The sequence below is a fragment of the Sciurus carolinensis genome, chromosome 7 (genome assembly GCF_902686445.1).
Source record: "Sciurus carolinensis chromosome 7, mSciCar1.2, whole genome shotgun sequence".
NCBI lineage: Eukaryota > Metazoa > Chordata > Mammalia > Rodentia > Sciuridae > Sciurus > Sciurus carolinensis.
In genome coordinates this window covers 110,616,895-110,630,083 of record NC_062219.1, presented here as the reverse complement: position 1 = coordinate 110,630,083, position 13,189 = coordinate 110,616,895, and the positions used below count along the sequence as shown (strand labels likewise).

The window sequence follows — 13,189 nt, the reverse complement described above, 5'->3', positions numbered from 1 at the left end:
TTAGTGAACCCTTTCTACTTTCCGAGTTACTGTGGTAAACAAGTGTGAAGAGCTCTTTTGCACATAGACTTTAGAAAATGACTTATGTTCTTAGTAGACTGCAAGGAAGTTAATACCAACAGTGGTTCCAGAAAAATAGTTGAAACACATTTACCAATAGCAAAGACATTTCAGAATAAGATAAATGGGATAAGGAATATAAAACCTCTTATATTTTGTATAGTCAACTTTGAAGGCATTATCATCAAATAACTTATCAACTGTCACATGGAAATGGAATAGTAAATTCAGAGACCAAAACTAAGAATAGTAGTGAGTAGAATTATAGGCAGACGTATTTTACTTATAAGGAAGAACTTTTTAGATCCTGCTCTGTCAAGTAGAAGGCTTTTGCCTACTAGTTGCCATAAATTCTTGCAATATTGTGGGACATAATTCATCTTGGAGCAGAGAATTGAATTAATCTAAAGCAGCAAGCTGTTCTTCCTTATTTCCTCACCTCTCTTGGGCCTTAATTTCCTCTTAAGCATGTTTGTTCTGCTTTTTCTATTTGAAGATCATTCTTCTTGATAGGGATGATTAAATCAAAATAGTGTTGGGTAATTTTCCTTTCTAACTGTCATGAATAAAAATTATGCCCATTGTTCTCAAACTTTGGCATATATTAGCCTCACCTGGGGAGATTGTTAAAAGTATAGATGCCCATTCTTTAACCTTGAATCAGAACATATGAGGTGGAGCCAATCAAAATGTTTAAGGCTTATTACCCCAGGGTCACCTTGCCCATCCAAGAGCCAATCCTCTAGGCTGAATGTCTCAGGAGCCTCATCCCCACAGCAGATGATGACTGGAGGCCACTAAGTGCCCTAAACCTGCTTCTGGGTTTCCTGGTACAGCCCTGGACTCTGCACTATCCTGGCTGCTGTTTTCCCTACATACCCTTAGGTGTCGGTTTAAGTCTGAACTTCCTGCCTGTTTCTGTTAAGATACTACAGAGGGAAATTTTAAATGCGTATCTGATTATGTCACCCCAGAATAAAAAAACCTAAATTGACCTTCTGTTGTACTTAGCATGAAAACCAAAACTTGTAGCCTAGTCCAGCAGGTTCTGCATAACCTGGCTCCTCCCTGCCTGCTCTGCTGCTCTGCATCTTCATCTCACACTATTTTGAAGCTTTTGTTAGTGCTCTGCAAACACTCGGGCTTCCTATCAAGTCCTCAAAAAAAAGCCCCATACTGACTCCTTCTCAGGAACTAGATATGTTTTGTTCTGTTGGCCTAAAACCCTCTTCATCCCCCGGGTCATTCCTGGCCTTCTGCTTGCCATTAAGGTCTTGGCTTCATCATCACCTTAGAGAAGACTTCTCTGATGCCCAGGTGAAGTTGGAGTTCCCAACTGTATGTTCTTATGGTGCCATGGATGTCTCCTTTTTAGCACTTGTTACAGTTGTATGATTGTTTGATTAATGTCTGTCTCTGCTAACTGTAAACTCCATGAGAGCAGGAATTAGGTTGTTCTTTATTCACTGTTAATATTCCTAGTGCCTAGCACAGTGCTAGAGTGGACACTCAATAAATATTTTTTAAATGCAAGAATGAACAACTGGAAGACAATTTTTGAGCCATGACTGGAAACCTTCAGTAATATATCAGCTGCTGTATCTGAACCCCTGGATGTTGATACCAGCCTGATTCAAACCTGAGTTTGTTACAACCACTTTTTTTTTTTAAGGGCTTATTTTAAAATTTTTTTCTAGTTATACATGACAGTAGAATGTATTTTGACATATCATACATACATGGAGTTTAACTTCCCATTCTTGTGGGAATGGGAACCACTTTGATGTTGTGATTTGAACTAAAGGTCACTCGACTTGACCAGCACCATATCCCAGTTATATTTCAAGTTCTGGTCCTACCCATTTGTATCTTATTCTTTTCCTCCTGCTGACTTAACCATTGAGGTTCAGGATATGCCAAAGCTGAGGCTAGCTTAGGCGTGACATGAAGATCCTCCCTCTTCTTCTCCTACGTTTTTTTCTTTTAAATAAGAAAAGTATCCCCTTTTCTGTGGGAAAGTTGTGAGTCCCATTTGGCCAAAAGTTGGTGATAGTCCAGAGTCTTTTCTTGTCATCTTGTCCTAACAGTGCAACTTCCTTCTGGTGTCTTTTGTTACATCTTGTTGCAGGATATGATATCTTAGGATATATCTAATCACTTCTCATTCTCTTCCCTCCTTTTGTCTCCTAAGATTTACTAAGTCTCTTGTCCAGTGTTTGCATTGTAAACTTGTTGTCATGCCTGGGTTCCCTATATAGCACCCAGTTTTATTCAAATAGCTTGTTGATTTTTTCCTTAAATTTCAGTTTAAAACTCTGTGAATCAGTTGGGTTGGTCTCCTGCCAAATGGTTCTGGTAACCACCTTGGTCAGTTTGAGAAGGCTTTTGTTGGGGACAAGAAGGGAGTCAGAATCCCACCCTTGGGACTTTGCTGATGTGAGCCAAAATGCTCCATAGAATATCAGCTTCCATCAGCTGCCTTTCACAGCCACCCCAGATCAACTCTGCATGACTTCAGTATTTGCTGTTGAAACTGCTGATAAGACTGAGTGTAGAGAGCTTACTTTTTCTGAATCATAGTTAGAAACATATAATTTTATAGCTAGAAAACATCTTAGAGATAACTCTCTATTCTTATTTTATAGGTGAAAACAGTGAGACTCAGAAAAGGTAATTTATTGGTACACAACTGCATAGTTAGTGCCAAAACCTCCAGTCTATACTCTTCTGTGCTTGGAAGATTCTGTTTGCTTTAAAATCATGTTTCCTTCTAGTCAAGCAAACCAGGAGTGAGTGGAGAGAGATCATTCAAAAAAAAAAAAAAAAAAAAAAAAAACCAAAAAAACCTCCAGTCTAGCTAGTAGAAGACTTCTTAGGAAAGACATAGAATTTAACATTTAGTATTTAGTGAAAATTGTTTTGAAACAGGAATCTCTGTAGTATGAATATGAAAATATTTGTATGCTGAATGATAATAATATGACAGAAAAGGCTAGAAAATGATAAATTTGCTTCCCTGTGTTAAGATTATTGACCATATTCAACCCTGGTATAATCAAGAGGCATAGTTCTAAACTAGTAGATGCTATATATACTTTATTTTAAATACTCCAGTTTTTTCAAGAAATATTTAAGGTTTATACAGCCTGATTTGAGTGGAGGGTAAGGAATGGGAATGTGGGGATCTCTATTTGTACCCTATTCCCCAAATAGAGCAGGTACTCACTGTAGACATACTGAGCTTTGGCAGAAACTTCTGGCTGTGGCTGAGTCATTTTACCCAGAAGCCTGTTGACAGCACGAACAGGAGGAAGCCTTTTGTATGCCAGCTCAGGGTTTGCCCCTATGGACTTTTGCTCCCATCTCTATATGAAGTTCAGCACCGGGTCCATGGTGTGCCTCATGTGTGCTTCTTAGAAAAGCAGACCCTTCTGCACACCTACACATTCAACCAAAGTATTTACTTGCTATCAGCAACCTCTGAGCTTACATGTGAACCTGTTATTGCACTTTTATAAAGCTCTCTTCCTGCTCTACTTGCCCCACTCAAAATCTATTCATTTAGAAATTCTACATGTCTTCCTGCAGTCAGTTCATTTTCCTCATGCCTTTCCCCCCAACTATCTGCCCTACTCCCTCCTTTCTTATTGTGACCTCAAGTGTTTAAAGTTCAGTCATGTAGACATGAATTTTGGTTTTCCAATCATTTGAAAGTATAGAAACTCTTAGAGCCCATTACTCTTTATGTCATTTTAGGAAGTGTGCAGCTACCTTATTTCTTCCCTGTACCAGTGATTGAACTTCAGAAGCTCTAGTCCAGCTCAAAGAAGACAATTTGCTTTCTTTATGTCCCAGGTTTACATCAATGGTTGTCTCCATTTTGACACCTGATGAAAGATTGTTTGAGACGTATGAGCCACCCCTCTCCCAGTTAGTGTTCTCCAGCATGCCTGAGTACATTCCAGTCTGTATTGTTAGGTTTTGGGAGTTTATAAAGTGCATAGCAGATGCTAGCTCTCTCCAGGAAGTCTAAGCTGAAGGAACACTACCCTAGAAGGAGAACTTACAAAAGTACTCTGACACTGGTGCTCCACGGTTCATTTCTGGAGCTTTTAAATAAAACACAAACATGCTTGCAATAGACTGCCTCAGTTGAAACAAATGCTGAAGGAATACGTTATGTCAAATGACTGGTGCCCTTTTCTGGCCTTTGGTGACTTCTACCTAAGACAGAAGAGGAGAATTTAACCTGGCTCTTAATACCTGGATTTGGTCTACTCTCACAAAGGAAACCACAGTTTCTCCTCAAATTATGCAATTACAGATCTAAGGGGTCCAATATGGCTTAGCCATATATGCCTGGTGGCAGGTTTTAGCTTGCTTTCACAGTACTGGTGACTATTTTCTCATGTCATCTTCATGGTCTTTAGGAACAGCTTGGTCCTCTGGCACTTTCTTTTCTCTCCCATTTAGTCATTTTGATTAATCACGTCCTTCCTATAAATACAGGAGGTCCATTATATAGGAAATACCTGATTTTTTCAATTTCAGTACAGTCCAATTTGATTTCCACTTCCCTTTAAAACTCCCTGTTTGAGGTGGCAGGATAGAAGTTTGCAGAGAAATAGAGGTGAAGTCATATTTAGTATTTCAGATTTCCCAAGCATATAAAACACACTCAGAAGATTTTGTTTTTAAGCTATCATCTCTATATATAAAAAAAGTTGATACTTTAAATCTCTATACCCTAGTGATAAAAATAACACTGATATGGTTTGTGAAGATTTCCATTGTAAAAAAGAATTAATTATAATTTTTAAATCATCATGTAAGAATATTTAAATTTCAATCAACAGTTTTCATTTTGTTGACCCTCTGTGAAATAGTGTTATTTAGAGTTATCTTCTGAAAATGAGTAAATGCTTTCACATAGTTACAGGTCACCCAGGATGTAACCTCAAGGCCAAGATCACCACCTCTGTCCTCTTGAGATGTAGAAATCAAGGCTGTTCTTATTTATGTTGGGAGTAGTAGCACATGGTACTTCCTCCAAGTTTCTGCATACTCAGACAAAGATACATTCAAAGTACCTCTGACTGGGGAAGGAATGGGTTATACTTGCTCTGTGGGACTTGAGGTGAGATGAGGACAGTTTCATGTTTATTCATGGTTAATTAGTAGGTTTGTTTCAGAGCAAGGCCCTATGTCTTCCCTCTTAGTGACTTTAGGATTGATTGTTGAGGGCTAAAAAACACCTATCACCTGCTCTGACTCATCCAAGTTAAGAATGAATCTCAGAATTCTCAGGTTTCTTCAGGAAGCTTAGTTCAGAAATCCTTCATGAGATCAGGTTAAGGTAAATTTTCTCTACTGTAAGTGTTAATAATTGTCCACAAGAAAGCAAATATGCTGTAATCATATATTTATGATAGGATTATATTTTTCTTGGTGATTGAGCATTTAGTAAGTCAAAATATTTTCTAGCATTTTTTTCTCACTAAAACATTGAAAGAGTCAAAGTGTACAGTATTTGAAAATACACTAAAAAGATGAGGATTTCTCTCTGGGGGAAGAAACCAAGACTACGAATGAATATGATTAAGGTTAAAAGATCTAAGGGATATCTACATGACTAACATCATTATATTTTTAAAATTATGAACCTACTAACCTCAGGACTCTCTCTGAAATTTTCCTCTGCCAAAGGAATAGAGTAAGGACTGATTGCAAATACAGGTTCAGTGAAGGTAGAGGTTCTAATTGTGGCCAACATTTATTGGGTTCTTTCCATATACTAACCCCTCTATTACATTATCTCAGTCTTCACAACAACTTTATGAAAGAGGTATTTTTATTTCTCCCCACTTTGCAGATGAGGATGCTTGAAGCTTAGACAGGTTATATAGTTTGTCTAGTCCAGAAATTGTGGAAATGAGATTGATGATGACTCATTCTCAGGGTATTGGACAAGGCATGGGATGTTTGGAGATTGTTGCCTTGTATTCTTTAAGGTTTCTGCCCCTTTTAAACATTACTTGTAGCAGAACTAGTGAATCCCTTGGGGCAGTTCTTTTATTTTATTTTTCTTTAGGAACTCTCTTTATCATTATCATAGAATCTTAGGAGAGTGACCTTGAAAGAGATTGGCTGAACTGCAGCCTGTCCTCTGAGAGTTCAAAAACAAAGAGCTTTTCACTTGTTTAGGGATAGTGAGAAGTTATTTTTTCTAATCTGGGATATCTTTAGGAAAGGCCTCCACTGAAAAAGCAAAATTATGCTTTAATAGACTATTCTAAATATAAATTCTGACAGCCAGGAAGTTTATGTAAAATCTAAAACGTCACTGATACAACTGTTTCATAGCTGAAGAGGAAATTAGAGAATGACTAATTATAACCTCGTTTTAATATTCTCTTACTCAAGCCACCCTGGGGGTTCATTCGATATGTTTATTAAGTACCTATTATGTACAAGGCCTTATACTTAATTATACTGAGCCTGATCTTGGAAATCTTTAAGAATAACACTAGATAAACCCAGCTACCCCAGATGGCTTAGAGTCAGATGTTTTAGTCTTTTTGAATAATGATTTGCCATTCACTATATATTATTTGATTTTCACTCTGGGGATCCAACTGAGATAGTACTATCACTCTCACTTTACAGATGAGGAAATTAAAACTCGGCAGCATTAAGAAAGATACCCGAGGTCACATGGCTGAGCCTTGGCCATATGAGCTCCTAAAGTGCACAATAATAGTTTTAATATAGTACATTACAGGTATCAAAATGCTTTTACCTTTATTATCTCATCTAATTTTCCAAACAAGCACAACAGTAGTTATTATTGTAGTCATTTTACAGATAGCATTTCTATTTATTATCTACTTAATATATGCTATAAGAGTGCCAGATACTTTTATCAGATATGGCCTAGTTCATGTAATACTCAAAAAGCACAATAAATATCATTATCCTCATTTTACAGATGAGCCACTGATGCCCCAGAAGTTTAAGTGACCTGATCAGCATAGTAGGGAGCTGTAATTCTAGTCTAGGTTTGTCTGCACAGTCAGTGTGCTCAGCCACCTTGCCATGTTCACATTACTATGTTACATTGCCTCATTTCTGGATGAGAAAACTGGAGATTCATAAAGTTAGCTAACCTAGCAGAGGTCAGCTTTTAAGTAGCAGAGCTGAGGCTCCAGCTCAGATTCTCTGGTATGAAAAACCCATCCGTGGGGCTAGGGTTGTGGCTTAGTGGTAGAGTGCTTGCCTGGCATGTGTGAGGAACTGTGTTCCATCCTTAGCACCACATAAAAATAAATAAATAAATAAAGATATTGTGTCCATCTACGACAAAAAAAAAAAAGTCCATCTATTTCCCATTGTACTTTCTGCCCAAGAATGTATGTTATATCTAAGTTAAGTACCCTAATTACTTTGTGACATGTTTAAACTAACTTTCATCATTTAAGTCATTCTTTATATTTCTTTGTATTTTCCTCCCTTTTGAGGCAAAGGTCCCTATCTCACTACTAGCCACATGTCACAGTAGAGGAATGGACATACAGGTTCAACTACTTGTTCAGGAAGTCATCTGATGAAGTTAGATTAGAACTCAAATCCAAATTTTAGTCCTGTGTGCTCACTTCCTTTAGCTCTGAAAATGCTGCTTGAAAGTAGGCCTTGCCTTTATGGGGTTATTTTCTTGAGCCATAAAGAACGAATCTTTCTCCATCTGAAGATCATTTACCAGTTTCCCGAACAGTGAATTACTTTTGGGGGTAAGGCAAGGAAGTATATCAATATCAGATATGTAACAAAGACCAGACACTCAGATTTAAAATATCGCCAGTCTATATAACCTCAGCCTCACAAGTTTCAAAACTCAGAATAATCAGGTATATTTTAGATTTCTGAAGGAAAAGTATATGTTGACCATTTATTACATTTTATTCAAATTGCAAATTTAGGCAAATGTTCCTTAAAATTCAGTTTTTCTCTTTGTTGATGTCAGTAAGCATCAGATAAATATCCAGATGTATTTAATTATTTCCACTCAAGGAAGTATGTCCTATTTAGACAGTCTTTAAATAAATTGTTTCTGAATTGAACAAATAAACAAGAAATAACTGAAACTCAGTTGCTTTGACTGTATAGAAACACCAAGGAACTTTGAGAGGAATCATTTCATGAAAAACCCTTGTCTTATTATATATTCCTTTTTATTTTTAGAGATAATCCTGAATTAACTGTTTGAATACACTAATAATTTTTGAAAATTAAGCTTTTCATTTTCAAAGAGTGATAGGTGACAATTTTAAGCCTATTCCAAATGTATTAATTCCAGTTCAGCTATGTTTTAAACATGGAACTACTCTATGTTACTAAGAGGTGTTTTTTTAAAAAAATATTAATACATACTGAATGACTCCCATTCTAGTCTTCTTGTGATAATTTTTCTCATGTGAATTTCACACCCTATGATATAAGTATTGTAATCCTTCCTCCCTTTTTTAGATGAGGAAACTGAGGCTCAGTGTGACTAATTAACTTAGGCCATACAGAAATCTCAGAACTATTTCTGACCCTAATTCTGAACAATCTGAAATTCATGCATCTTCTGATATACCAAGCTGTCCTGTAAAATTTAAAAGTTAGTGTAAAAAACATATAAGTGAAACTTGCTTATGATTCTGTTTGGCTAGTCTTCAAGTAAGCAAAACTGTTTGAAATAGTACATACTTTCTTATGTTGGGAACATACCTTTTTTTTATTATTAAAAGACTGAAGGTCTTTTAACAAATCTACTCAGCCTTGGGTTTTTACCTCCAAGAGACTCCATAGAGATGCATCAAAAGACATTGTTAATTCTAAACAATTAACCCTAACTAGTTTTCTGCCCATTACTTTTATTACTATAGTGACTGTAGGTAACACTAGGCCACATTCCAGATATGTGACATTTTTAAAACGTTTTTCAATAGGATTAAAAACATTTCCCTGTTCTCCTGTTTTGAGTCATTTACTGTTAGAAACTCATATGTTTAACATTAAAACTGGATGGCGATGAAGGTTTTTAGTTTTTAATGGTAGTTGACTTTGAAATTAAGTTTTCTTTTTTTCTTAAAGGTTATTTTCTGGTTTAATTTAGCAGGAGAATAAATAATCTGCTCTCCTCTTTTCCACTCCTTTTGTATGCTGTCACCTCTGTCCTAATTCCTACCCTAGCCCTTGATCTTTATGCTAGAAAGTGGTATTCCATTGACCTGCCTGGGAGGAAATTGGACTGTGCTGAAATCATGGAATCATGCACTTTAAAACCAAAAAGCATGTCTGAAAGATAGTAGCTGGTTATATAATAGTAAAAGAAATAGTATTTGTTCTTTAATCAAGTTAATTTTTCAAAAAATGAAATTCTAACTTTAACTAAAACATATCCAGTGGAGAACATAGGAAATAAGTAAATAAATTCCACTTTGTAAAGATAACCAGAGCAGATTGTTTTCTAAATGACGTTAAATTATTCAAATAGAAATATTTATGTGCGAGAGAGACCGAAAGTCTTTGTGTGTGATCCATTTTGTTGCTTTCTCTGGGACCTGAAGTCTAGAAAGTTTTGTGCTCTTCAGAGCATTCACGAGTGAGTCTGTAAGGAAGAGTTATTTCTTATATGTTCTCATTTTTTTTCTTGCTTTACCCTTTCTAAATTTGGATTGCATGTTTCTAAGGCTGCAGTGTCTCATGTACTAAAGCTTTTTTTTTCTTCTTCTTCTTTTTCCCAGACCCCAGGCAGGCACAGTCTTCCCCACCGTGGTCCTATGACCAGTCTTACCCCTCTTACCTGAGCCAGATGACGTCCCCATCCATTCACTCCACCACCCCGCTGTCTTCCACACGGGGTACTGGGCTTCCTGCCATCACCGATGTGCCCAGGCGTATTTCAGGTAAAGATTGAGCTTAACTGAAAACCCACCCCTGTGCAGGGGTTGGGGGAAGTGGGATGGACCAAACCTGTCTTATCTATGCTCACAGTAATTCTCTATCAGAAGCATGTGGGCAAGGGAATGACAGTAGGCAACTGGGTCTTTTGAATTATGGGATTATCAAACACTTGAACATTTTAAGTCCAGAAACTGAAAATCCACCAGAACTGGCACACTTTTCTTAAGATGGTGTTTAATGTCACTCAGTTAGTGTCCTATTGAATTGGGGGGTGATAACTCATAACTAGGGCCTTCTCCTGAGGGTCTTATGCCAGGCCTTCCTATGCTTATGTTCCTTTCTTTTCCTAACATTTGCCTGTAAACCAAATTACAGATGGATGGTGCAGCCCACTGTTCCTAAGGACTTATAAATGCCAGGAGTCCATACTAGTCAGTTTCAAGAGAGAGTCCCTGAAAACTTAGGATCCTTACCAGAAACCAGTCATTTGAAGTGCAGTGAGGCCTGGAGAGTCTCAGAAAGCAATGTGTGGCCCCTGAGTGGCCCACTCAAGTCCAAGGCAGCCTTTCCAGGAAGCATGCAGCACACTGCTGTCACTCTAATTGTGGCAGCCTCAGTACCCACAAATTTGTGCCTCATGGTGGAAATACATTTGCTAAAAGAATGTGGCTGCTCCCTTCTTATTCTGGCAAATTCATCATAAAGAGCCAGAAAATGTCGGTAAGACTTTAGGCTGAGAAGTACAGAAAAGTTAAAGGCCTTCAGCCAACCATTTGAGTCTGTGAATAAGAAAAAGAGTCTGTTCGTTCACCCTGACCCATGAACTACAACACTGTCCCCCATAAGAATAGTTGTTAGACACACACAGAGGCACACGCACACTGCATCCCATGTTGCCAGACTGTCTTCTCAGCGTTCGGGCCCCAAGCACCAGAGTGACTCCTGGCCAGGTTAATGCCTTTCTTTCTCTCTCTTTGTGTTTCTGTTTCTGTCTCTGTTTCTCTCCCGCTCTCATTTTCTGCAAAGCTCGAAGCCGTTACTCTCTCCGCTGAGTTGCATCACTGACAAGCTGAAGCTCCACCAGCAGGCTTGCAGGTTTTGATTAGTTCAGACTTCTTTATTTCTTTCACCTTGGGAGGAGGGAAGGCTTTGTTTCTCAAGCAAATAGCAGGAAAGGGCTCTCTGGTCCTAGTGCCTTCACATTTTCTGCAGCAGATGGACTTCATAGGGGTGAGTAGGGAACAAAGAGGGGTGGAGGGAGAACTGCAAGAGTCTTTGGAAAACCATGTTATCACTTTTAATTTATGATTGCTATTACTATTTTTATGAATCACATGGTATTTATTGGGGAATTGTGCAGAATATAGAATTTTAGTTATCAACTTCCTTGACTGGAATCACTATCTTCTTTAGGTAAACATTAATTAAAAACACAGGAAAGGAGGAGTAGGCACCGAAGGGGATAGCAAAGGCTGGTGTGGGAGTGAAGGCCCAGAATTTGATGGTGTCGAGTTAGTTCTGGTCCTTCCTTCAGTATTTCATACCAAGAGTCTGTTTTATTTTATTTTATTTCCGCAATCCCACAGTGCTGGGGACTCGAACCTGGGCCTAGAGCTTGTGAGGCAGGCACTCAATGTGATGGTCTATATCGCCAGCACACTGTTTTATTTTATTTCATATAGGGCTTATATTTAGAGGTCTCTTTGGGCTTCCATCTGCCCAACCCTCTGTGAGTGAAGCAGATTTTGCTTTTTTTCTGTAGCAGTACCTGGAAGAAAAAACCTCAGGGAGCCATTATAGTTTTAGAGACACTTATCTATAGCATTTTCTTATTGAAGTGTATTCACCAGGAAAACCATTGAAAATAACATTGACTACTTATCATTTACATGTGTAGTGTAGAACAGCCAGATTATTTTGTGCCAGTTTACTGAGAATTACTTAAAAATTTCTATAAAACCACACCATAACTCTTCTTGTTCCACAGAGAAAGGGGTAGGAGCAGAAACTGGTTAATTATCCAACTGTATATTGATCTTTGGCCAAAGGTAAAAATGAACCCCTGCTTTAAACTGGTTTAAAAGTGAGTTTAGTCCAGTTTTTTCCTCCTCATCAAGCATCTCTGTGAGTTGTTACTGGTAAAGAAGTAACATGGGGCCAAGGTGGGAGGTTCTGTATAAACATTACAGAGAACAGAAAATCCCTCTTGTCAGCATGTAGGGAAACAGGAAGAAACAAGTAGACATGGACTATCAGGAAACTGGAGGAACCCTGCTTCACCTTGACCTTGCTCTTGGCTGTGGGGTTGTGTCTGCACATTGGGGCACTACCTGATGAACTTGGGGGGTCACCTTCTTCACTTCACTGGGTCCCCTCCTGAGCACCTCCTTGGAGTTGAGCCTGCCTCATAGGTTTCTAGGGGTTATGTTAAACAGTTTCTATTTTATGAGTATTCCCCTCAATATCTAAAGTCATCCTTAAGATCCATGACACAGAGGCTCCTACAAATGAGACTTCATAATGAGACGGGTATGTGTTTTTGAGCTTTAGTAAGTAAACTCTATGGATTGAGACAACTCCTGGACCTCTATAGTCTTCATATACTCTGTGCCAAATAAGGCTGTTTCCCTGTAACATGGGCAGCTAAGCTATAAGCCTCCATCAACATCCCTAAAAAGTCCCGTGATCACTTTTTGAGATGCTTTCCAAAGCAGTTTATCTTTTCATGAATAGATATCAGTTCTCATCTCCCTGTCTAAAGGGATACATAAAATATTCACATATGATTTTTGGATGAGCAGGGGAAGGCTTTGTTTCTCAAGCAAATAGCAGGAAAGGACTATACATACATAGTAAGATTAGAGGTGCAGATTCAAGTTTGAATTACAGCTTTTACAAATATTAGGCAAGCTTCTTACTTGTCTGAAACTCAATTTTATTATTGTAAATAGGGATATAATATTTATCTCCTAGGATTATTGTGAGGGTATAAAGGGCTCAGGATAAACCTGACACACAGTATGAGCCAAATAGATTGTAGCTAATGTTTTGAAGTGAAAATTGTTTTAAAAATTCTATATCCATACAGAATTTGCCAGCAAGTCTTGGCTTAAATGAATCAAGTAAATTAAAAATCTAAACTTTTAAAGGGGATTATTAGGTTTTACAAAATGGGTCACTA

At 37.9% G+C, this 13,189-nt stretch overlaps 1 protein-coding gene across 10 annotated transcripts in view; it reads left to right on the top strand.

The window, feature by feature from the left end:
- Positions 1–13,189, top strand: part of Runx2 (RUNX family transcription factor 2) — a 326,853-nt gene that overhangs the window by 75,164 nt on the left and 238,500 nt on the right. For 6 of the 10 annotated variants that reach the window (XM_047559078.1, XM_047559074.1, XM_047559082.1 and 3 more), the window contains one exon: positions 9,849–10,010. The exons of 1 other annotated variant lie outside the window; for it this stretch is intronic. In XM_047559078.1, the coding sequence (XP_047415034.1) occupies positions 9,849–10,010 (162 nt within the window). Of the gene's footprint in view, positions 1–9,848; positions 10,011–11,034; positions 11,148–13,189 lie in introns of those variants that run through there. 3 more of the 10 variants (XM_047559085.1, XM_047559084.1, XM_047559083.1) reach the window with 2 other exon arrangements.